The sequence below is a fragment of the Hyaena hyaena genome, unplaced genomic scaffold (assembly GCF_003009895.1).
Source record: "Hyaena hyaena isolate Hyena2069 unplaced genomic scaffold, ASM300989v1 scaffold_157, whole genome shotgun sequence".
Lineage (NCBI taxonomy): Eukaryota > Metazoa > Chordata > Mammalia > Carnivora > Hyaenidae > Hyaena > Hyaena hyaena.
Genome location: NW_024080789.1, coordinates 1391358 through 1416488, shown reverse-complemented (window position 1 = coordinate 1416488; position 25131 = coordinate 1391358). Strand labels below are relative to the sequence as shown.

The following is a 25131-nucleotide window of genomic DNA, read 5'->3' as shown; positions in this document are numbered from 1 at the left end:
GGCCTGGGGCCTCTGCTCCTGGAGCCCTGGCTAGGCCCCGGCCAGCTCCCACCTGCCCCTGACTGGGCGGGGGGCTCCTAGAGGCCAACGTGTCAACACGAGGCTGGCCCCCACTGCCCCTGCTGCCCCCGCCCCCACTCACCGAACCATGCCTGCTGCTCCCCTTCCACCTCGATGGCCAGCCCGAAGTCCGCCAGCTTCACCGCGGCGCCCTTGAGCTTGGAAGCCAACAACAGATTCTCCGGCTTCCCGGGACCAAAGAGAGGAGTGAAATGGGGGAAGAAAGAGCCAGAAGACAGTGAGCGGATTCAGAACCTCACCTCCCGGGGTTCTGGGCGTCCGGGAGGAGCAGCTGGACAATCCAGAGGCACCCTGCACCTGCCCCTCCAGTCCCCGCCGTGGGACCCTGTGCTTCAGTCCCCAGAGACGGGACAACCCTAGTGCAACACCTCCATCTACTGCAACAGAAAGATCCTTTGCCCATCACTCATCCCCTCCTCCGCTCCACCTCAGGGTTTGGGGCTGGGGCCGAGGTGAAGGCAGGGAGTTGGGGGAACAGCCACCATTTACGATAAAGAAAAGGGAGCGATATTTATTGCACCCCTACTAGGTGCCGGCCACCAGGCAAAGTGTTTTGCATATGTCATCTTGCTGATCATCTCAACAACCTTTGGGGCCGGCATTATTATCCCCATTTTCCACAATAGTCTTCCTACATTCCCCCAAACACTCATGCCTGTTCCCACCTCAGGACCTTTGCACTTCCTGCTCCCCCTGTCTGATTTGCTCCTTCTCGGAGCTCCATGGAGCTGACCTCTTCTCTTCATCCACCCTCACCTTCATGTCACCCTCTCAAAGAATCCTTCCATGACTATCTAAAGGAGGAGCCCCCAGGTGTCCTCTGCCTTGGCAACTTGTTATTACCTTCATAGATATCATCACAATTTGTAATGTTTTCCCCATCTCTTTATGTGCTTGTTCATTATCTGTCACCTCTATAGAAAGTGAGTTCCTTATCTGTCTGTGTACTACTATTATCACCAGGATCTAAGGCAGGGGAGAGCAGGCACTTAATAAATATTTGTTGTATGTATCAAGGTGAGGAAACAAAGGCTCAGAGAAGTTAAGTGACTTGACCAAGATCACACAGCTGAGAAGCTATAGAGTCAGAATGGAGGCAAAGTCAGGCTCTCGAGCTGTATTCTTAAGCACTCTAGGCTGACAGACGGCCTCGTATATGCTGCCTGGCCTCTGGGGCCCCAAGGCGGCTGTCTTCCTCTGTGTCTGGAGAACAGGAAACCCCCCTACACAGCACAGAGGGAAGAGGAAGTGAATTCCACAGTGAGATGGCCCTCGCGTCTGACCCAGCTCTTCCATTTCAATGCTGTGGCACTTGGGCAAGCCATGTCCCTTCTGAGCTCTAGTTTCCTCTCAGAAAATGGATGAAGCCCAGCTCATGGAGTGGCGTGTGGATTAATCTGTGTAGAGCACTTGGCAGTGGCCTAGAGCACGTGCTGGAGGAGCATCAGCCCTCATATTTTCTGCTGGGGGCGGGCTGGGGGACGTGGGCTCGACTCCCTGGAGACAGCTGGTTTCCTCTGACCCCCTCCCCACCGGAACTTCTGAGGGGTCCCACCTCTGACCTTCCACTGCGGGACCCAAACAAATATAGCTCCATCTGCCCCTCGTTAAGGCCTCTTTTGTCCTTTGGGGACCGCGTTCCCAAAGTGTCCTGGGCCTTGGTAGCTGTCCTGCCCTGATTTGATGAATATGCCACTAATTAATCTATGCAGAGTGGCCTAAATTTGCGCTGCCTCTCCTCCTTTCTCCTCCCGAGCAGGGGCTGTAGCTGTAATGGGAACAGGGACCCTCTGGGAGCGCACACTTGCCTGTGGGTCTAGGCTGAGCCACAGGGAGCTCACATGACTCAGGTGAGAAGCCACGGACTGCTCATGACAGTCAGAGGTAGGCAGGGGCTCTGGTCAGAGCACTGCATCCCAAAGAGGGACCTGGGTCCCACTGGAGGGAGGGTGCCTGGGGAGGGCGCCCGGGATGAAGAGGGCCCGGAAGTCCTGTCCTGGGTGGGAACGGAGGAGAACAGCTAAGCTGCCCAAGTGTCTCCGGGGCTGCCCTGAACTGGAGGCTTGATCTGCGCAGCCCCAAAGGGTAGAACTGGGGTTCACAGACCCAAAACTCCTACAGCAGGTAAGATTGAAGGAGCGTTTCCCAGTGGTTCAAGCAGATGCCCCATAAAAACTGAGTTCATAGTCACCAAAGGCCAAAAAGCAGAGGTTCAAAGTCACCTAGAAGGAGCTACTGTAGAGGCAGGAGCTGCATTGAGTGGCTTTTCAGCCCAGACCACGGCAGGCAGAGGGTCTGGGGTCAGAAGGCCGGCGCTCCGGTCCTAGCTCAGACACAGCAGAACTGTGTATCCGTGGGCAAGTCCCTTAGACTCCCTAGGCTTCAGTTTCCTGCTCTGAACACTGGGGGTACCAATCGAGGTAACCAGCCTCGATGCCATGAGGCTCCGCAGAAGAGAGCCAGGAGTCTGTGCTGACCAGGCGAGGCTATGGCTGTGGCTAGTGCCCACCCTAGATGGCGCGTCTGCCTAGGCCTGCCCATCCTCTCTTTCAGGTGGGAAGAGGAAGGAGGACTCCGAGCACCCCAAGACCTGCTCTTCTTCTCCCCCCACCTGCCAGAGACCCAGTAACAAGAATGACAATGTGTCTGTGCACCAGGCACGGTGCGGTCTCCTTTGACATCCTCAGCACCGCGTGCAGAGGTTGCTATGGCAACCCCGCTGTAAAGAGGCAGAGGCCCTGTGGCTGGAGAGTGGCCTGGCTGGGATCTGGACCCCTTCATAGCTGGCACTGCCAACCCCACTACATCTCACCTGGCCTGGCCCAAAACACATGGGGCTAGGAGTTAGGAGACTCGATCCTAAGCCTAGATACTCCTCCCTGAGCCCAATTTCCTGATCTGAGCAGTGGCATATATATTGTTCCACCCCCCCTCCCAGCCCAACCCAGGGGAATTAAAGGGATTCTGGGGGCGCCTGGGTGGCTCAGCCGGTTAAGCGTCCAACTCTTGATTTCCACTCAGGTCATGATCTCGTGGTTCATGAGTTTGAGCCCTTCATCGGGTTCTGCGTAGAGCCTGTTTGGGATTCTCTCTCTCTCCCTCTCTCTCTGCCCCTCCCCAATGGGTGCCTTGTCTCTTTCTCTCTCTCTCTCTCTCTCTCTCTCAAAATAAATAAACATAAAAAGGGGGGGTTCTGATAATACCCCTGACTCCACAGGTGGAGGGAAGGGCAGGAGGCAGAGGGGCAGGCTCCTGGGTGAGCTGCACCCCCAGATGGGTCGCTCACCTTCAGGTCCCGGTGCACCACACCCATCTGGTGGCAGTGCAGCACGGCCTCCAGGATCTGCTGGATACAGTGACTGGGGAGAGAGAGGAAGGGGTCATGGGTGAAAGCGGGCCTCTCCCGGGAAAGCTGGGAAGCCGGGGAGGGAGGCCCCCTTGGCCCCAGGCACCGTTGCCAGGCTGCACCTGGCACTCACCTGGCGTCAGCCTCACTGTAATATTCCCGGGCCACGATGTCCTCAAACAGCTCCCCACCAGTAACCCTGGGAAGACAGGCGCAGAGTCACCCTCCCACAAGGGCCCCGGCATTGCCTCTTCCAGAAGAGGCTACAGGAAGCCAAGGGCAGAACCCAGGGACCTCAGAACCTCAGCCCAAAGGGAGGGTGTCTCCTGTTGCGACCCTCTTCCTGGCTGCTAGCCCACCCTTCCACCGACTTCCCTCCCCCCCACCGCCTGCCCTTCTCTCCCCCTGGGTCCAGGCTGGAGTTAGGACAGGGGGATGGGCCACACAGAACATGTCACTCAGGGGCAGCAGGCTCCTGGAAGCCCCAGGACTGGGTTTTGTTGCTGTTGACGTTGCTTGTTTTCTAACAAACTTTATTTCTCAGAGTAACTGTAGGCACACAGAGAAATTGAGCAGAAGGCACACACGTTTCCCAGGCACCCACATGCGGAGCCTCCCCCGCTATTAACTGGTTTTGTTTTGTTTTGTTTTTTTACAGATGGGACCAGTGTCTTCCCTGAAGTTTCTCCACCAACCCAAGACCCTAGCATTTCATTATTGTTTTTCAGTCAATTGACGAGCTTTAAAAACTTTAAAATGACTCCAAAAGGAAACTTTATATGGCCACGAGCCACTCAAAGCCAGCATCACTGGCCACAAACAGAAACAGAATGAAATCTTCGTCAAGGAGCGGAGAAAGCGTGTGTCGGCTTTTCAGGGAACCCCACTGCACGGCTTCGGGGGCAGGCCCACCGCATCTGGGAAACTTCTGTCTCAGAAGAGGGAATTCAGCCCAGTCTGAGGGCACTTGGGAATCAGGCCAAGGGGCCCAGCTAGGTCACCCCTGCTCAGGCTGCCCCTCTACCCCTTGTACATGCCAGGTGGGCCCACACTCACAGGTCGAAGATCAGGTAATGGTGTCCCTCCTCAGAGATGCTGTCATGGAGCCGGACTGTGGGAGGGGTCCAGGCAGCCAGTTAACCCAGAAGCACTGCCTCCCACCCCCTCCTGCCCTCTCACTTCACCTCCCCCACCCCCACACTCCCCCAACAGCCAACATTCCAATCTCTCAGTCACTGAGCACAAGCTAGGTAACAGGTGCTTTGACAAACTGAGTAAATGATGGCTCACTGACTTCGGGCATCGTCCAAAGAGGCCCTGGTTTAAAGATGAAAGGGACCCCCCCCCCCGCTTTGGTCACAGTTTGGCCTCTTTGTTCCCCCAACCCTGAGCTTCCTTGCAGGGCAGGCTGGCCTCATCATGGAATTAGTCCATGGCTCAAATCTCTGTCACTTCTTAGCTGTGTGACTTCAGGCAAGTTGCTACACCTTTCTGAGCCTCTCTTTTCTTGCTTGGACAATGAGACTGAAACTTCTGGACTTGCAGGCGTTCTGGGGGAATTCCATGAGGCACACAGTCGGGGTTCACCCAGTGCTGGCCCTGAGTGAATAAGCCCGCTGTATATCTAGGTCTGAGATAAGGGAGGCGGGAGGGCAGTGGTCCCTGAGTCTGGGTATGCGGAGAAACTCATCTCTTCCTACCTCACTTACCAAGAACAGGGGCAAGGCTCCCTGGAGCCCAGAGCTCCCCAATTTACCCCCTGAGATTCTAGAAGGCAGGGCCCAAGGCCTAGAGCTGACTCTAGGGGGCTGTACCCTGACAGCCAACCACATTCTCTCCCAGGATAGCTTCACATCCTCCCCTGAGCCGCAGCCTAAAAATGGCCACAGAGCGGGGTGTGGGCTCAGAGAATTAAGATACATCGCACAACGGAAAATTACACAGCTGTTAAAATAATACGGCAGTTATGAATCCACTGGTTCAGAATCATCTCTGAATTATGTTGTTTGGCAAAAAAGCAAAGCACAAAACAGTGTGCGTGGTGCTTTTTATAAAAGATGTATTTAAGCCCGTCTATGGCATAAGCCTTTCTGGAAGGATACAGAGAAGTGGGCATTGGGGTACCTTGGGGAGAGGAATCGGGAGGGCAGGGGTTGTGAGCTGTTGAGACTATTTTCCCCTCGACCACTAGTGCTATCTGAATTCTTGCCATGTGCATGTATTTCTCACTCAATATTGAGTCCCCTAGGCGGCTTATGGCTCTCCTGTCTGCACCTAAAGTTTGGAGAAGCAGGCATCAAAACTGCTTCTGAGTGGGTGTCTTCTATGAGGGAGGGGAGAACTTGACAGAGATGGGGGAGGAAGGGAACACAAATGTATTTTATTTTCTTTAAAAAGATTTATTTATTTAAGTAATCTCTATACTGAATGTGGGGCTCAAGTTCACACTCCCAAGACCAGGAGTCACAAGCTCTGCCGACTGAGCCAGCCAGGCACCTTGGGAACACCAATTTAAATTTTTAATTCTTAAATGATGATATGTGTTTATAAATGACTAAAAGAGGGGCATCTGGGTGGCTCTATCGGTGAAGCATCCGACTTCAGCTCAGGTTATGTTCTCACGGTTCGTGGGTTTGAGCCTCGCTTCGGGCTCTGTGCTGACAGCTCAGAGCCTGGAGCCTGACTTAAAAGGCTGTCCCTGTAAGCAGCCAGGCGAAAGGAACACAGGCTGGATTCTAGCCCCCACCTGCCTAAGGACACTGGCATTAGACCCTGGGAGGTGGTGTCATCACAGCTCAGAACCCGGGAGACAAGACACATACCCCTTCCCCCCATCAGTGAAGGCTACCCTAAGAAAAAACTGAGTCCAAAGCCAAAGAGGAAAGGAAAGATTCAAGAGCCGCCGCGGGGTATGAAAGGGTCTCACCACCTGGTAGAGATTGACATGTCTATGGTTGTCGAGCTTTGCTGTCAGTTTCTGACTTTTCAAAAATATTGTCATAGATCAAACCGATCTGTAACCCAGTTTTCATTTATGTAGCTGAACTCATGAATTTCTGGCATTCCTTTCATATTTCCAACAGTTATCAGTTTTTTCTTGGAAATTGAAGGGTAGGGCTTCTTACCCTGTCCAGTGCCCCTCTGACAACACATTCCTGATGTCCACCTGGGAAGCTAAACAGAATGGCTGGGAACCTGGGCTCTGGAGTCAATCTTGCTGGGCTCACCTCCCAGCTCTGCCTCTTATAAGCTGTGCAATTTGGGGCAGACTAGGGAACCTCCCTGATCCTCCTTTCCCACCAGTGGCGATAACACCACTGACCTTCCGGGGGAAGTTAATCGACGAGGTTTGTAAAGCCCTCAACACAGTGTCTGGCACAGAGAAGAACCTGATAAGTGAAGACACCGTCATCTTCGTTATCGACCAGCCTCACTCCTCTTGCCCACCTCAAATCACTTGCTAAACTCTCAGGTGGCCTTGGGGGTTTGCCCCATCAGCAGGTGGCAATACAGAGTATAGGGCGCTGTCCCATGTGCATGGAACAATTGGACCTCCCTGGGCTGAGCCAGAGTCTCCCGGACCCGGGCCCCTTGGCACCAGCCACACACAGGCAGCAGCTAAGACTCAATCTAGCTTTGCCTATTGGGTTTGCATCCGCGGCTGCACCTCTTTGCATTTCTTTGGGCGGATTATAATCTATTTAGAAGTGAGATACTTGGAGGATCAGGAAGTATCACCCTCCAGGGCCCTTCCAGCCCTAACATAGCTTGGGTTCTTCCCCCGCATCTTCCTGGCCTGGGTCTCAGCTCCGCTCTCCACTTCCCTGTGCATCAGCCACCCCCGCCCCATCCTTACTTCTTCCGCACATCCTCTGTCCCTAGCAGAGGCCTGGGCACGTGGTGGGGCCTCGAGATGCCCTTGCTATCAGGTAAAGGAAGGAAGGAGTAAATGATTCAATGATGATGGCGATGATAAAGGTAATAGCCGTCGTTTCTGAGAGTTTCCCATGGGCCAGGCTTGTGCTAAGTTCTTTATTTGCACATTCTCACTTAACCCTCCAACAGTTGTAGACGGTGGATATCATGACTACCCTCATGAAGAGGATACTGAGGGTCAGAGAAGTTCAGAGCCTACCCACCCCCAAACACCTAGTGAACAGCAGAGCTGGGTGGATATCATGACTACCCTCATGAAGAGGATACTGAGGGTCAGAGAAGTTCAGAGCCTACCCACACCCAAACACCTAGTGAACAGCAGAGCTGGGATTTGACCCCAGGTGTGAACCCCATTCTCTTAACCGCCATGTTAAATACAGTGCCCCAAACTGGTGACCAAATGCCTTGATGGCTCACAGGAATGAGAATCGTGTGGAGGTTACCCTTTCAGGTAAGGTTGTTTTTGTGGAAAGGTGTGGACTAGGAAAAAGGGGAGCAGCTTAATGATAACAAAACACTTACCTCGGGACCGTCACTGCGTTATGCTCTATCTAATCATCACAACCCTATGAGGCAGGTATCATTTCCATTCTCCAGATGAGAAAACTGAGCTCCAGAGTGGTTAAGCAACATATCCAGGGTCACACAGCAATTAAGCAGCAAACCCAGGATCTGAGCTGCAGTCTGTCAGCCCCAGAGCCCATAACGTACTGCTCCCCATGCATAGCTGGGAATGAGAGGGGGAAGGAAGTGCAGAGGAGACAGCGCTGGCCTGAGACAGCTGCACTGTGCAGCAACACACACCCTTACACACGCAGCCCCCCTCCCCCCGCTCCCTCCTCTGGGACTGATGGCCTCTCTCAGAGATCACTCACAACCCCGTCCGTCATACAACTGGGGAGGTGGAGGCCCCCACCAGGCAGGGGCTTGCCTAAGGTCGCACAGTGAGTCTGCAAGCAGGTCAGGGATTGGGGTCTGACCTGGCTCCTCCCCACCAGCTGCCTCGCTGCCCCTCTTCTGATTCTGGCCCTGGAGCCTCTGACTACTGTTTGCACAGCTTTGCTCCCCTTCCCTGGGCACAGGGAAGGGGAGGTGCCTTTTGGGTATAAATAGCAGATGGAGATGCTTCTCTCCAGCGGGAGAGTTAACCCTTGGGGCTCTGGGCTACAAGAGGCTTCCTTCCCACAGGCAAAGGCGTGGCGGCTGTCAAGAGTTGGAATATTCCTTAGAGAGCACCTAGGCCTTATTCCTCACAGTGCTGTCTGAGCCCACAGCCTCGGGGTCACCTTGGAGCATGTTAGAAATGCCAAACCTTGCCCTCCCCCGCCCCCAAACCCACTGAACCAGAATCTACCTTTTAACAAGATGCCCAGATGATCCAGAGGGTGTTTCCTTGTGAAGTTGGGGAGGAGAGTGGCTCAGAAAGGGAAGGGCTCCTACCCAAGGTCACACAGCCATTCCCTGACAGAACTGTATCTAGAATCTGCACTTTCTCCCCACACCCTACCCCCAGCCGCCCAACTCAGAACCACGATGGGCAGGGAGGCAGCCCCTCAATCATGAAAGGGGGAGGAGGGGAGGTCAGCCAGTGACCTGTGGTCTAGGCATGGCCTCTCCCTGCAGCCTGTCCTCATTCTACCCCTGGGGCGTGGCCACCTTGGAGCCTGCCTGGGGAGGGGGTGGGGGTGCAGGCAGGCCCCTGGGCCGGGCTGGTGGACCAGCCACTGTGCCAGGCTGACTCAGCATGGGGCAGGTTTGGGGAGTGGGCCGTGCTGGTCAAGGCCAAGCCTGGCCTATTTTCATCTCTCCCAGAGCTTTAGGAGTTTTCCTGAAACAGCTTTTCTGAAGGAGGCTGCCGGCAGCAGCGTGGGCTGGGAGGAAGGGCCCCCTTCTTCACCTTCCCCTCAACCAAGCTGGTCTCTGAGAGATATGGAAACCATTAAATGTACCCCCTTTCCCGTCACGATGGCCATCAGTCCCAGAGAAGAGAGCAGCTGCCCTCCCAGCCTCCAAACCCCCAGCGGCCGGGCAGGGGAGCAGGGCCGGCCCCGCCCACACCCCTCACTCATCCCCCATGGCTCACCGATGTTGGGGTGCTTCAGCAGGCGGCAGATGCGGGCTTCGCGCTCCAGCTTCTGATGGTCTGAAACACAGATGCCTGGGTGAGTCCCTCTGCCGCTTCCAGGCCTCTTCAGACCTGCACGGGCCGGGGCAGCCCCTGGGCTCACCTGGAAAAGCTCACCTTCCTGGCGCTGCAGTGCCTCGGGAGTCGCTTCCTCTCTCTGGGCCCTGGTGTCCAGGGCTCTCAAATGAGGTGCCTCCCTGCGCCACAACCGCAGAGCCTGGAACAGCCCCCCGCCCCTGGCTCCGGCCTTGCCCCTCCCACTGCACTCCAGGCAGATTGAACTGCTTTTCCAGACCCACCCTGCACAGCCCTCTCACTTGGGCTTGGGGGCCTTTACCCATGTGGGTCTCTCAGCTTGGAACTTTCCCTTCCAACCTCCCAGCTGGCCATCACTGGCCATCCCTCATTCATCCCACTTGTCTTCCATACGCCTTCCCCTGGCAGCCTGTCCTGACTGCCAGGCTGGTAGGGGGCCCCTCCTCTGCGCTCTCAGGGCCCCTGGACAATGCGTCCTACCTTGTCTCCTGGATATCTTTACCGCTGAGGGCAAGAACTTAGTCTCTGTTGTACCCTGACATCTACCCAAATGCCTGGCACATAGTAGGTGCTTAAGAAATAATTGCAGTAAAGAATAAACCATTGAATGGTGAACCTTTCTAAAGGACTATGTATTTTCTCTGCAGGAGAGAACTGTATTCATTTGCAGAGGCCGCCTCCCTTGCAGAGGACTCCGGACCAGGGACATGGAGAGCCCCAAAGAATCTGCAGTATAGGGGGCGCCTGGGTAGCTTAGTCGGTTGAGCATCAGATTTCTGCTCAGGTCATGATCTCACGGTTCATGAGTTAGATCCCTGCATCATGCTCTGTGCTGACAACTCAGAGCCTGGAACCTGCTTCAGATCCTGTGTCTCCCTCTCTCTCTGCCCCTCCCTTGCTCACACTGTCTCTCTCTGTCTCTCAAAAATAAGTAAATGTTAAAAAAAAAAAAAAAAAAAAAAGAATCTGCAGCATACAACCTGTATGCGGGAGCTCGGGGCTTTCACACCTGCTTTCCAGGACTTTTATCCAAACCCGCAGGGAGAGAGGACTTGTTCAGAATCTGCCCCACCCCCACCCCGTGGTCTGTGACTCTGAGGCTTCTGGGAACAATCCTACCCATGACCCCCTTCAATCCTCCCAATGACCCTGTGCTGTGGGCATTTTATGCCTGGCCCCTGACCCCATTTTATGCATTTCTTGATTCCTTTTGGGTGCTTTCCTCACAATTCACCAGTTAATGACTTAATTTTTAAAAAATTAATTAAAAAAAATTAAAAGGAAGCCGGTAGCAAATATACAAGATTTACTAGGTGCCCAGCACTGTGCAGAGCACTTTTATATGCATCTCAAGTTCTCACAACAGCCCTTTGAGGGAGGTGCTGTCATGTTCTGGCTTTACAGAGGAGGGAACAGAGGAACAGAGAGGTTAAAATATACCTGGCTCAGAGTCACGCCTGTAGTGATCAGTGGAGCCGCAGTGTACTCAGGCAGTCAGACTCCAGGGGAGAGCTTTAAAACCCTGTGCCGGGGAGCCTGGGTGGCTGTCGGTTAAGCATCCAACTTCAGCTCAGGTCATGATCTCACGGCTCGTGGGTTCGAACCCCACGTCAGGCTCTGTGGTCACAGCCAGCTCAGAGCCTGGAGCCTGTTTCGGATTCTGTATCTCCCTCTCTCTCTGACCCTCCCCTGCTCACGCTGTCTCTCTCTCTCAGAAATAAATTAAAAAATTTAAAAAAAATAAAAATAAAAATAAAAATAAAACCCTGCACCATACTGTCCTCCACACCCTGACTCACCACCTTCACCACCTGCCCCCAATTTCTGAATGGGAAAATCGAGGCCCATACGAGGGAGCTTATGCAGAAAGGCAGAGGACTAGAGCCCAGTCTCTGAATAGCCCCTTCTGAGCAGGCACAAGGAAGACAATAAGGATGGAGAAAGTTCCAGCCCTTGTCCCCAGGCAGCCAGCTCCCTTTCCCCTGCCTCTTTATTAGAGCAATCGCTATCAGAGCAATCACTGGCTGTCCTCCACGGGCTGCAGAAGCCAAGATCAATACCAAAATGTGGCTTTTTCATCAGCAAAGCAATTAAGTCCAATCCTGTTTCCATAGAGCGTAAGCTCAACTCCCCAGCCGAAGGTAGACAGCAGGCTGGGGGAGGGGAAGTTGTCCACACTGGGGGGCATCCCCCTGGTCCCCTCTCTCTCCCAGCCTCCTTCCATATCTTCCAGGGTTGGGGTGAGGCCAATCCCCACACAAAAGAGGGGGTCCCCTGCAAGGGCTGGTAAGGACCCTAGCAGACTGAGGAAGGCTGGGCCTTCCCTTGGCCCCACACCCTGTCCCCCACCTCACCCACCCCCAGCAGAACCAGAAATCAGGAAGGTCGAAGTGGAGTCTATCAGAGGGGCTGGGAGTCTTCTGGCCCAGGCCACACATTCAGCGGGGGGTGGGGGTGGGGGAATCCAAATGCAGAATTCTGATGCTCTGCCCCCTAGCGAGGTCACCCAGGAGCAGAGTTACACTCACTGCATATGGCATGTAACGTGACAGCCCCTCAGACTTGAACCTGGTGGCCTGTCCTCACTGCTAGAAATGCCAGGAGCTGTGTTTCTCTTGACCTCAGAGGCCTTGCTCTGTTATGTAGGCAAGGAAACTGAGGCCCAGTGATAAAAGAGCCATCCCTTTATCAAAATCACTCAGTAGGGTGGTCATGCCTTATTAGAGCTCAGAGCTCTGAGGGGCCGCTCCTGAATGTCCCCTACTGCAGCCGATAGTCCTTGGCGGTGAAGAACCTTTTATTAAAATATGAATTAGATGCCGTCACTCCCTGGCTTCAAACCCTCCAACAGCTCCCTATTGTGCTTATAATCCAAACTCCTCACCACAGCCAACGAGGCCCTGTTGGGCCCTGCCTCATCGCGGCCTTGGAGCTTCAACCACAGTGGTGGCCTCCTTTCTGGCCTCAGGCACGCCGAGTGCCTTCGCACCTCAGGGCCTTTGCACTTGCTGTGCCTTCTGCCTAGCATGCTCTTCTCCTGGGTCTTCTTATGGCTGCCTCCTTCTCCCCTGGCAGGTCCAGCACATCACCTCTTCAGAAGCGCCTTTTCTGAGTGTCCCCCCTCGGCCCCCCACTTCCCCACTACCCTCTCTTCACTATAACACTCTTTGCTACCTGCAGCTACCCAGTTTATTTATATGTTTAACGTTATTTTCAGTCTTCCTCCCTGGAAAACAGGTGCAAAGAGAGCACGACCTTGTCTGTCAGTCACTGCCATGCTCCCAGGGCCCAGAGCCACTAAGTAGCTTGTCCAAAGTCCCATAGCTAAGACACGGCAGCGCTGGGACTTCAACCCATGTTCCTAATCACTGTACGATATATCGCCTCCGGTTCTCATACTTAATTAATTGATAAGTCAATCCATCCAGCTCCACACAGTCCCACAGTGGTGAGAGGCCTGAGGGAAGCCTCCTGCCCAGGTACCTGAAAGGATTAGCCCCGAGGCCCACTACGGTCCCTTGTGAACCTTCTCCCTCGCTCCCTGAGGGCAGACCTCCAGGGTGGGTGAAGGGGCCCTCCTGCCCAGGAGCTCGGCAGGCAGGGGTGAGGGGAAGTAAGGTTCGGGGTGAGCTTCCTGGGACCAGACAGCGCCCAAAGGGCAGGGCAGGATAAATCAGAGCAGGGCGGAAGTGCAATCAGGCAGCCCGGAAGTCTGCGCCCGCAGAGGGGGCGGGCTCCAGCGGCCACGTGGGCAGAGGGACTCTGGCCGGAGGCACAGGAACCAGGGGGCCAAAATAGATGTCAGGGTCTTACGAGAGGAAATGCCCGCACCCTCTGTAGGGCCTCAACAGGGTTCCTGATCCTGGGGGTTGAAGAACCAATCCCAAGGGCCAAAAGAGCCAGGCAGGGGTGGGGAGTAAGATGAGGAAGGCGGGAAGGATGTGTCTTACTGCCTCCTTCCCATCATGGACCTCAGGGGTCGCCTGGATGAGCCCATGCCATGTCCTGGGACAGGTTGCCAGGGAGCCAAGGGAAGGACCCCTCAGCATCAGATAGACAGTGGGGACCGAGAAAGTCCGTACCCCAGTCAGTCTCACCTGGCTGTGCCAGCCACATCCATGTGCCTGGTGAGCCCTCAAATGTTAATGAATTTTTCTTTTTTTTTTAATGGGGGAAGGGGACAGAGTTCCAAGCACGGTCAACGCAGAGCCCAACATGGGGCTCAAACTCACTAACTGCGAGATCACGACCTGAGCCAAAATCAAGCATCGGCTGCTTACTCACCCAGGCGCCCCAATGACTTCTCTGTGTGCTGGGTGCGGCTGTGGCCAGGAGGCACACGCAGCCCCGGGCAGGGCACTGTCACTGGGCATACACTAGCTGGCATCACTGCTGATAGGAGTTCGGGCCTCACCTACTGAATCCGGCCCTCCAGGGTGGAACTAGAGAGATGCATTTTTTTAAAGGCTGCCAAGGGGCATCAGCAGGGTTGGGGACAGGCAAAATGTTTACTTTCTGTTCCAGGTCTCTGTGGCTTCTTGGAACTGTTTATACTATAAGTATCTTATTTAAAAGACTAGTTTTGGGGCACCCGGGGGGCTCTGTTGGTTAAGTGTCTGACTTAGGCTCAGGTCATGATCTCACCATTCATGAGTTTGAGCCCCATGTCAGAGTCAGCCTTGACAATGAGGAGCCTGCTTGAGATTCTCTCTCTCTCTCTCTCTCTCTCTCTCTCTCGGCTCTCTCCCTAACTCTCCCCTGCATGATCTCTCTAAATAAATAATAAATAAACATTTTTTAAAAAGAGTAGTTTTAAAATACATACAGAAAACCATCTCCTGGGTTGGGGAGCCACTCAACAGAAGAAGAGGCTGACCCGGGTGGGGAAGGGGACGCCTCGGCGGCTCCCTGGGGCAGGGGGGAGGACGGCTGCTCAGAGTGGTGTGGCCCCCGCAGGGAGCTGTCAAAGTCACCGAGAGTGCCAGCAGGAGAAGCTTAGGGTATGTTGCCAAATAGTCAGCATGACACTGCTCCCCACCCCAGGCACCATGAGTGGCAAACAAAGAAACCTGGGAACAGCAGCCCTCCCCTCCCCTCCCGCTGGGGAGAGGAGTTGGCAGCGGCAGACTTTTTTGAGAAGGTTCCCCTGAGAACCTCCCCACTCCCACCCTCCACGCTCACCTAGGCCTGGGCCACCTTCCTCTAAGGATGTCAGAGCCTAAACACATTGCCAAAGAAAAACAGGAGACTTGGCAGTTTCCTCCCGGTGTGGCCCAGAGTCTACACTGCCCAAGGAATGCTCAGTCCTACTGTTCGGAAAAGAGGCAATGCCCTTTCCATTCTCCCTCATAAACATCTGTCTCTTCCTGTCAGAGTGTGTGCGTGTGTGTGTGTGTGTGTGTGTGTGAGAGAGAGAGAGAGAGAGAGAGAGAGAGAGACAGAAAGAGAGAGAGAGAGGGAGAGAGAGAGAGAGAGACTGCCCAAGAGCCCCAGCATCAAGGGAAGACATTGGTTCCTGACCCTCCCTCAATCTGCCCCCCCATCAAGTGTGGCCCTAATCTTGTCCCTACTGTATCTCAGGAATTGGGACATCTCCTTTGATCCCTAGAGACATAAAGCACAGAGAGGGTGCCAGACTGCCACTGGTCACACAGCATGCAAGGCAAATCCCAGCACCCCTGCAGCCTTCCTACCTGCCCTGCCTCCCTGCCCCTGGCTCTGGCTCCCGACCTCCCACAGGTGCCGCCCTTCCACGCCAGCTTTACCCTGAATGTGTGCCGTCTTGGCCGCCCCAGGGGCCCTCGGAAAACCACCCCTCACACAGCCAGCCTCTCCTCCCGGCAGGACACTGGCTGCCTACGGGGGAGTTCAGTGGCTGGGAGAAGGTACTGGGATACCAGGAACGCTGAGCCAGAGAGATGAAAGGCGGCAACATGCAGCGGAACACGGGGCCTGCTGGGAGGCCCGCGGGGGGCAGTGTGAACATCCTGTATCAGCCTCCGTGAGCCCCACACCTGCTGGGCTCCGGCCCAGACGCAGCTGCCACCTATGCCAGGCAAACCCCTGGACACGAAGCCAGACCCTCACTCAACATCCCCCGTGCCGCACCCGCCCCTGCCTCACTCAACAGAACTCCCTTCCCCTCCCCTCCCCTCCAGGAGGCCCCCAAGCCAGATAGACGCCATTCAGAGCAGGAATCTGAGTTTGGAAGATGACTTTCCCCAGCACGCTGACCACAGTTACTGCCATTCCCACTCGACCACAGGCTAAGGGCAAGAAGCAACGCTCTGGGCAGGCTTTCCAAGTCCAATGTCCGCACGGATCCCCGATGCATCTTGTTAAAATGCACACCCTGATTCCTTACGTCTAGAAACAGGAAACCTTTCTAATAATCTCCCGGTGATGCTGATGCCGCATGTCCAGGACCATTTCCAAACGGGAATTATCTGGGGATTTCTTCCAAACCCAGGTCACATCTCACCCGGATTAATCACAACCTCGGTGGGTAGGAGGAGCCAGGTACCTGGAGGTGTTGAAGCTCTCTGGGCATTCCAGGTGAGGACAGTTTGGGGAGCCAGTGTTCTTGGGAATATTTAGGGATGAGAAAGTGGACTTGTGGGGCTGAGGCAGATTGTACCTGGCGCTCGCTGGCCTCTGGTAGAGCACTGGGATGTGCTGGCTGCTATCCTCGGTGCTGGGTGCTATCCTAGGTGCTGGGTGCTATCCTTGGTATTGGGGATAGCAGGGATGAGACCTATCCCCACCTTCTTGTTGCTTAGAGTCAAGAGGGAAGATGGATGTTAAATAAGGGACCAAGCCAGTAAGTGGGATGAATCCAGGTTGGGGTAAAGCCACAAAGGTAAACAGTAATAACATAAAATACGGGAGGCCCTCTCAGATCTGGGGGCCAGGGAAGCCTCTCAAAGGATGGGACATTGAGCTGTGACCTGAAGGTTTAGATAGGGCCAGGCTTGTTAGGAGCCAGGTGGGGGCATCCCAGCAGAAGGAATGGCGGGTGCAGAGGTCTGCAGATGAGAGAAGAAGCAAGTGGCAGGAGAACAGGGAAAGGAAGTCCTATCTGGCACCTTTGCCTTCACCTGGGTGGGAGGCAGAGAGCCTGGCCTGTCAGAGAGGCTGTGGCCTCCAGCCTCGGTCCCCGAAGGAAGGAAAATGGAGGGGTCTGTTATAACACCCACAGGAGAAAGCAGTTCCCTACTGCGCCGTCATCCCGGGGGACAGACCTGGGTCCTGGCTCTAACCCCAGGGGTAGAGAGAAGAACAGCCCCAGAGGGCGGTGAGGCACAGATCTGCCACCTACCTCTGGCTGATAGCTTCTTGGTGTTGATGATCTTAGCAGCATACTCCTGGCCAGCCAGCACCTTCACACACCTGCGCACCACTGAGAAGGCTCCTCTGGAAGGACAGAGAAGGCAGAAGGGGTAAGGAAGGGCCCAGGGACGGTCGCATCACTAGGATAGACAGAAGTCCATGTGTCTGCACCCTGCTGGCTAGAGAGACCTGCTGCAGGGCTGCAGGAGCTCTCTGGGACAGCTGTGGCCTGACTCGGGGACAGGGCAGGGCTAGAGACCCGGGAGAACCATGGGAAGCAGATTCTCAGGGCCCTGGCCCACCAGAGATGAGCCTTCTGGAACTGTAATAAGTTGGACTCCCCTAGTTGTAAAACATTAGAATCATGTAGTGTTGGGATCATAGCATCCAGGTCACTGAAAGATTTTAGTGTTCCAGTCCTTGAGTAGGTAACACATCAACACGGTTCAACGTTCGAAAGATAAAAAGACTCCCTCCCACCCCTGAACCCCAGCCTCCGAGGTCCCATCCCCAGGGACAGCCAGTGTCACCAGGTCCTTGAGCAGCTGTGCACAAATACGCTCCCCCACACAAAGGGTAGTGGAACTTGCACACTGTTCTCCACCCTCCTTTTTTTTTTTTAAGTTTATTTATTTATTTTGAGGAAGAAAGGGGGAGAGAGTGAGCAGAGGAGCAGAGAGAGAGAAAGAGAGGGAGAGAGAGAATCCCAAGCAGGCTCCGTGCTGTCCGTGCAGAGCCTGACCCAGGCCTCCAACCTATAAACTGTAGGATCATGACCCGAGCAGAAACTAAGAGCTGGGCACTTAACCGACTGAGCCACCCAGGCGCCCCTGCACCCTACTTGTTTTTAGTAAATATTTTGGAGATACTCCTCCCAAATTATAACATAAAGAGGGCACTTGGGTGGCTTAGTTGATTAAGCATTTGACTCTTGATCTCAGCTCAAGGCAAGATCTCACAGTAGGTTCGAGCCCCATGTCATGCTCTGTGCTGAGTGTGGAGCCTGCTTGGGATTCTGTCTCTCCTTCTCTCTCTGCCCCTACCCTGTGCTCTCTGGCTCTCTCTCTCAAAAATAAACAAGCATTTGAAAAATCTTTAAAAAACACAAAAAACAATTGTAACATAAAGAGCTCCTCATTATTTATTCATATGTCTGTCCTATAATTTACTTAGCAGTCCCCTGCCAATGGGCAATTAGGTTAGTTCATACCATATTACAAACACTATTGCAATAACTAAACTTATATGTGTGCCTTAGAATTACGTTTCTCGTGTGTGCAGCTGTCTGTGGATAAACGCTGAGAAACTGTGTTACTTAGTCAAAGGTTACCCTTTGTTATTGGTAATTTCAATAGATAATGAAAGATTTTCCATCGCAGAGATTGTACCAACTTATTTTCTCTAGTATGCAAGGGGATCATTTTCCTCTGCCCTTGTCAACAGTGTATCATCAAAGTTTTTTGTCTTTGCTAGCGAGATAGCTGGAAAAAGGCGACTAAGTGTAGACTTGATTTGTAATTCTCATATTGATTAAGGGTGAGCCTCTTTTCACACGTTTTAAGAGGCCTTTACTTGATCCTCAAAATATCAGCGGTTCAGAAAAAATTTGGAGCAAGGGATGAGTTTCAGCACTTGCATGGGGACATTGATTCCTGCCATGTGGAGTGTGGCCATTTCCCAGATCATTCAATTTTTTGATAAAAGCCAGAAGTCTGGATATTTATGTGAAATTTCCCAATTTTTAAAGATTGGTACCTTGTTCTTAAAAAAATGTTTTTAAGATAGTATCTGGCCAAACATAACTAGTTTGAGGGTTAGATCTCATATCTAAAAGCTATGTCATACCCCCCACCCTCCACAAAGGTCATCTGGTCCAACTCCCTTGTACCAGAGGACAAACCTTCCCTGCCCCTACGGAGCTGGACACTGACCATGGGACCACGTTACCACCCTAACCACAGACTAATGGCAAGAAGCAAGTCTGTGGGCAGGTTTCCCCTATTTTATGTTATGTTATATTATGTTATGTTATGTTATGTTATGTTATGTTATGTTATGTTATGTTATGTTATTTTTGACAGAAAAAGAGAGAGACCATGCACCAGCAGGTGAGGGGCAGAGGGAGACAGAAAGAGAGAGAGAGAGAGAGAGAGAAAGAATGTTAAGCAGACACCACGCTCAGTGTGGAGCCCAACACAAGATTTGATCCCAGCCCCTGGGATCCAGACCGAGCTGAAATCAAGAGTCCAAAGCTCAACCCTCAACAGACTGAGCCACCCAGGTGCCCATCCCAGTTTTAAAGTGTATGTGAATCACCAGGTGTCTTATTGAAATGCAGATTCAGATCCCTTAAGCCAGGAGTGGAGCTCAGGACTCTGGGAGCTCAGTGTAGAAGGCTCACACAGCCAGCTGTAGGCAGGGCCGGGGCTGGAACTCTGGCATTTGCTCTCCCTCACCAAGGGAGCCTGCCACACCCAGGTTCCCGACATGGCCACATCCTCCAGACCGTGATGCCCTATCTTCCGCGTATGCGCAGGTCCAGGCCCGAGAGGCTGGCACAGACGCCCTCTCTGCATACGCCCTGGGCGCGGTGTCACCGGTTTCATGTCTGGGCGGCATGAACCGAGAAGGGGGAAGACTGGGAGGGGATGAGGAAGAAAGAGCCAGGAGGGGGCTGGAGACCAGGAAATGTGACCTCTAGGAAAGCCCTAGAAGACCCAGAATTCCTGGACCTTCCCTGAGGTGTGCACCATGCTGTCCTCCTCCCCGCCACACACCCAAGAAAGCAGCGAGACCTGGGCGTCCTTCCCGGTGAAGCCTCCCTATTATGGGCCCGCTGGCCCGTGCTCCCAGAGCACTCCACTCCTCCCCATCTAGTCCAAGTTCACGGCTGGTTGTTCCTCCTGTTGGTCCCTCCCACCTGACTGTAAGTTCCTGAGGGCCAGGACTTTCACTTTCTTCTCCACGTGCCTGTTCCCCGGGGAACCCAATGTCTGTTACCAATAGGGCCTCCATAAATGTTACTTGCAGAAACAGGAGGTGGATTGAATTCACAGTGAGAGGGACCCAAATGAGACAGGGAAGAGGATTTTCCATCAGGGGTGTTAGGAATGGAAACAGGCAGCTGAAGAGGTAGGGCACAGCTCATCTCTCAAAGAGACGTCAGACAGAAAGGGGGATGGACCCAAAGACCTTCAGGTCCCTGCCCAGCTGGAGGCCAAGATTCTCAAAGGCCCCAAGGGACACAGTGTTTAAGGTGCTCCCTCTGGGAAAGGTTGGAGGGCCTCAGGGAGAGCAGGGGTAGGGAAGGAGAGAGGCTGTAAGCTCCTGAGCTCAGGGACCGAGTCGTGTCTCACTCACCGGCATCTAGCCCTTGTTTGGTCTGGAGCCTGTAATTGATTACAGTGGGATCGAGGGATGGAGGGGTAGTGGGAGGAAGGCAGGGAAAGAAGGGTGGATATAATTTCTCCACCGAAGAAACAAATTCTAAGAAGTAGAAACAACTAAGTAAAAAATCCCATTCCAAGTAAAGACCTTAGACCAGCGGTTATCAAAGTGGCTATTCCAGAATCCTCTGGGGATATTTTTAAAATATATACGCCAGAGCTACCCATCCAGAGCTACCAACTCAGAACCTCAGGGCAGAGGCCCAGGGGAGGTGTATTTTCATTTCACACATGGGTTCAGGGCATTGTTTCCCATTGTTGCCCAGCCAACCGGGCTGTCCTGCCTGCCTTCTGCGGGCATCCTACGAGATACCCTGACCCTGGACCTCAGCCCTGAAGAAGCTGGCACATGCACCTTTGTGAAGGGTGGCTTGATGGGCCCATGAACCAGGGCTCTGCCTTCGGAGCTGAGAACCTAAGAGCCACATCCAGAAAACAATCGAAGGCCCATTTGCTAAACTTTCATCCTGAGTCACAGTGCCAAGCTTTTGCCTAAGTCTCAGCTTCTAACTCAGGGTCCGAACTAGGTTCTAACATGGGGAGGGCTGCTACAGGGCCCATGTAGCCTCTGAAGGACATCCTGGGCCTCTGAAAGTAGGTATGTGCATTTTTTTCTGGGGCAAGGATGCATAGCTTTTAGCAGCTGCTCAGAGGGAGGAGTTTATCAAAACCAGTTCAGAGCTACTGATCCATAGGGCATCAGCCTCCCACGTACCCGGAAGGCATCCTCCTTTCAAATGCATGTGAGCCACTAAGCTCCTCCTTGACCACAGCAGCACTGTGAAGTTGGAATGATCATCCCCGTTTAACAGATGGGGAAACTGAGGCCTCAGGTGAACAGGCATAGTGGGTCTTTGAAGAGAATGAAGGTCACCTGCACTTGTTCTGATTCCACCAAAAGCGGGAAAGTGTGACCCCTAAGAGCGGGGCCTCTGGGCTCACAAAGCTCTGTGGTCTGATCGTGACTCACCCCCAACTGTGACATTGAACTTGATACTGAACTCTGTTTCCTCCTATAAAATAGGGACCATAATAGCATCTACCTCCTGGATTTGTTGGAGAGATTAAGTGAGATCACATGTGCAAATCGCTGGGCCAGGCACAGAGAGCATCAAATGGGGTGCGGGGGGGAGGAAAGGGCCCCACTCCAGGGAGCCCCTCTTTCTACCTACACAGCCTCAGGTCTCCCACCCATAAGTGGGAAGGTTCATCTCTGCTTGCCATGGTGCTGGGGGTCAGGAAGATGAGGGGCAGAAGAGAATCAGTAGCAAAAATGAGACTAACCTCCTCTCTTTTGTATCTTCTGCTTTAAACACGCCTATTTCTGCATTCTTGTCCTGCGTGAGCAAGTGGCCACAGCCCAGCAGCCTTGGCAAATAACAGAAAAGCCAGCCCAGTTCTCCTACGGCCCTTAGTGAAGCAGGTGGCTAGTAGGTGGATGGGCAGGAGCTTGGAAACAGGACAGGGCAGAGAGAGGAGGTGGCCAAGATGGGAACCTCAGGGTGGAAGGGAGGGACCAGGGGTCCTGAAAGGAAGGGACAAAGTCTGTGTGTGAGGACCCAGTGTGAGTGTCCACGGACAGGTCCTGGAAGCATCTGCGAAGGTGTTTCCGGGTGCAAAGGGGCCGAGGGGGGCATTCCGCCCACAGCTGTGTGTCAGCAGCCCGGTTGGTGACCCATGGGTGTGACTCCATGAGGCTCTGGGTGTGACAAGCACACCAGCATCACCCTGAGTATGAAATGTGCATCCATGTGAGCAAGCAGGTCACAGAACGTGGTCAGGGAGGGGTCTACCACAATACAGTTCTCACTTTCTTCATCTCCAACACGGGGGGTGGGCTGTGGATGAGGCTAAATAGTACAGAGCCCTTTCCACCTTTAATATTCTATACCAGCGCTGTCCAACAGAATGTTCTCTGATGGTGGAAATATTCCGTGTCATCCACCGTGGCAGCCACTAATTTCACATGGTCACAGAGCACTTGCAATGTGGCTAGTAAGACAAAAGAACTGGATTTTTAATTTTATGTCATTTGAACAGCCAGACGTGGCTAATGGCCACCATATTGGATAGCAAAGTTCTAGAAGAACAGGCATTCCTGAACCAGACCAGAGTTCAAATCGTGGTGCAGCCACCTTACGAGCAAGCCACATAACCTCAGTAAGCCTGTCTCCTCCCTGTAAAGTGTAGCTAGGAATAGTACTCGCCCTGTGCAGTCGTTTCAAGGATTCAATGAGATAATAAGGTATGCAATGGGTTTAGCACAGTCCCTGGAGTCTAGTAAATGCTCAAGAAACATCGCCTTTTATAGGCATCATTATTGACGAAGTGATGAGAACAGCTGGCTTCGTCAGAAACAAAATGGACCCTGTTTGCCAAGCTCGGAGAAGGAAGAAGCCAGAGAGGAGGTTGTGGGGGCCGCAGGGAGGAGGGGAAGGGCTGCTCCCCAGGGCAGAGGGCTGCTCCCCAGGGCAGAGCAGCCTGCCCCTGTGGGGTGGGGCGGAGGGACAGGCAGGCAGGGAGGCTGGGCCCTGCTTCCAATAGACAGATGGAGAGGGCACGGGGAAAGTGGGTCCAGCATGGCTGAGAATGTGGGAACGTGCTAATGGGCCGTGAAAAGCAAGACTCACACTGGGAAATTGCTTTCTGGCTGCCTGGCGGCTCCGTGTCCTAGGAGTTCCTGGCTGTCAGCCCGCAGGGGGCTCACCACTCTCTCTGGCCTGAAACAGCCCCAAACGCTGACATTGAAGCCAGGTGAGCATGGGGGGACCATTCGAGGAGGGCTGGAGAGACCTGGGTCCTCGCCCAGCCTGGCTACCAGCTTGCTTGTCCTCTGGGTCTCGGTTTCCCCATTTGAAAGCTGGGGCAAGGACCTGCAGCCACACTTCTTCCTGGGCCATTTGGGAGAAGTCTCTCCTACACAGGGGTGGGGAAATGTTCCCACAGCCCACGACTGCTTACCACCAACTTCCTCTAAAGCAAACCTCCCCACCTTTACCCCAGGCTTCCCAGAGCCCAGGGCATGCCTGCTGGTCTCAGCAGACAGAAGACACTTTCTGGGAACCTTCTGGAGACGGCATAGTCACAGAACCTTGGCCCTCTCCCCCCCAATTCTGGACTCCTTAAGGGGTCTGACTGTCAAGGGTGCTGACAAACATTAGGGTCTTCTCTTCACTGGCTGCTTGCTCAAACACACATGGATCTCCCATATTCTGGAAAAATAAATAACCATCCTGCTCCCCCCAAATTTTTAAAATAAAAACCAAGAACTTCTCTCTCGACCCAACAGCTTGGGGCCATTTCCTTCCTCCCTCTCTGCTGCCAAACTTTCAGAACAAGTGTCCGACATCCGCTGCCTCCTCTTTCCACCTCCCACACTCCATGAACCCACCACAATCTGGTGCCCACCCCCGGGCTCCCTGGAAAAAGCTCTGTCAGCCCCACCCACGCACTGCCCCTCCCCCCCGCCCCTGTAGCCCCAGCGGGCCTGATGCGCCTTGCCTGTCCCACACCAGGCGGCATCTGTTTGCCCACCTGCCCTTTTTGTTCCTAGGTGGCTGCACTCTCCCTGGCACCCGGCCTCGCTGCCAGTGCCCGCCCCTCCTCACCTACCCCCGCCCGATCATTACTCCCTGTTCTCTCCCCACTGTCCTCTTTACCCCCTCCCTCCAGCCCCTCCACCAGGACATTAGCTGGCATCTTTGGGGAGGGTCTGGGCAGACCTAAAATTTAGACAAAATGATTCTGTGTCTGTGTATTAGTCTGGCCAGAGGATGCGTGTCTTCCATCAGCTTCACGAAGGATTCTGGGACCTCCCCCCGACCCCTGCAAGATGGTAAAAGCCACCGACCATCATGCAAGGTTGAAATCTGCTTCCATATAGCCCCTCCTCTCTCCGGAATCCTGGTCCCAAGTTCCTAGCTACTCATCATCTTTCTTGGATGCTATGTGACAGGCAACTTGTAATAAAAGTCCAGTCTCCTCGAAAAGGATCCCTAAGCATTCCCCCTCTCTGAGATGAGCTGGGGTGATTACAGAAAGGTCCTGGTCAACAGGAACCGTCATCTGTGAGAGGACCAGCATCCGGAACCTCGTGGTGATAACTCACTGCCCAGGTTAGCCGATATGATCACTCAGCAGAGCGTAAGGCCTGGGGGTATGGATGTCAGGGTAGATGGAGCTGGAATGCCTCAGGGGGAAAGGCTGGTGGGCGGAGGGGCCAGGCTGTGGGCCACACATGATGGCATCTGGAGCTGGTATGCCCAGTAACATCGTCCCACTGATGTCAACCTTTTCCCCATTCCACAGATGTAGAAACTAAGGTCAGGCCCTAGAAACTAAGACTCCCGACTCACTGTCCGTTGCTCTCTCCAATACCCCACACTCTCAGCTCAGAGGCGGCCCTCACCCAGGGTCCACAGGTGGGCTTTAGGGCAGAGGGATCTGTGAGACATAATACACCCATTAGGTGGATGGTAGTAAGTACGCCTTTTTCTCGGAAAGTGCCTGTGGGTCATATGAGATTCTCTGAGGGCTCCCGGGTTTCCAGAATAGTTAAAAAGCAGGGGTCAGATTTGTTGAGAAACAAAAGGGCTAGCCTGTTTCCATAATACCCACCTTCGAGTGCTTTAAGCAAATCCCTTCACCTTTTTGGGCCTCAGTTTGCCTATCAGTAAAATCAACTGTTGATCATGTTTAAACCCGCTTTCTCTTTCTTGTCCTTGTTTTCTTTTTAAGTGGCGAGGCCCTTTTAAAATAACAGACAAAACACAGCTGTGTAGGTCTCTGCGTGGCAAATAGATCAGAGGAGACAGGGACTGTGTGGGCTAGGG

At 53.7% G+C, this 25131-nt stretch overlaps 1 protein-coding gene across 4 annotated transcripts in view; it reads right to left on the bottom strand.

Moving 5' to 3' along the window:
- Positions 1-25131, bottom strand: part of CAMK2A (calcium/calmodulin dependent protein kinase II alpha) — a 61792-nt gene that overhangs the window by 29623 nt on the left and 7038 nt on the right. For all 4 annotated transcript variants that reach the window (XM_039239418.1, XM_039239419.1, XM_039239420.1 and 1 more), the window contains exons 2-7: positions 16843-16937; positions 9447-9506; positions 4484-4538; positions 3561-3626; positions 3368-3440; positions 143-245 (exon numbers count right to left, since the gene is read on the bottom strand). In XM_039239418.1, coding sequence (XP_039095349.1) covers positions 143-245; positions 3368-3440; positions 3561-3626; positions 4484-4538; positions 9447-9506; positions 16843-16937 — 452 coding nt within the window. The remainder of the gene's footprint in view (positions 1-142; positions 246-3367; positions 3441-3560; positions 3627-4483; positions 4539-9446; positions 9507-16842; positions 16938-25131) is intronic.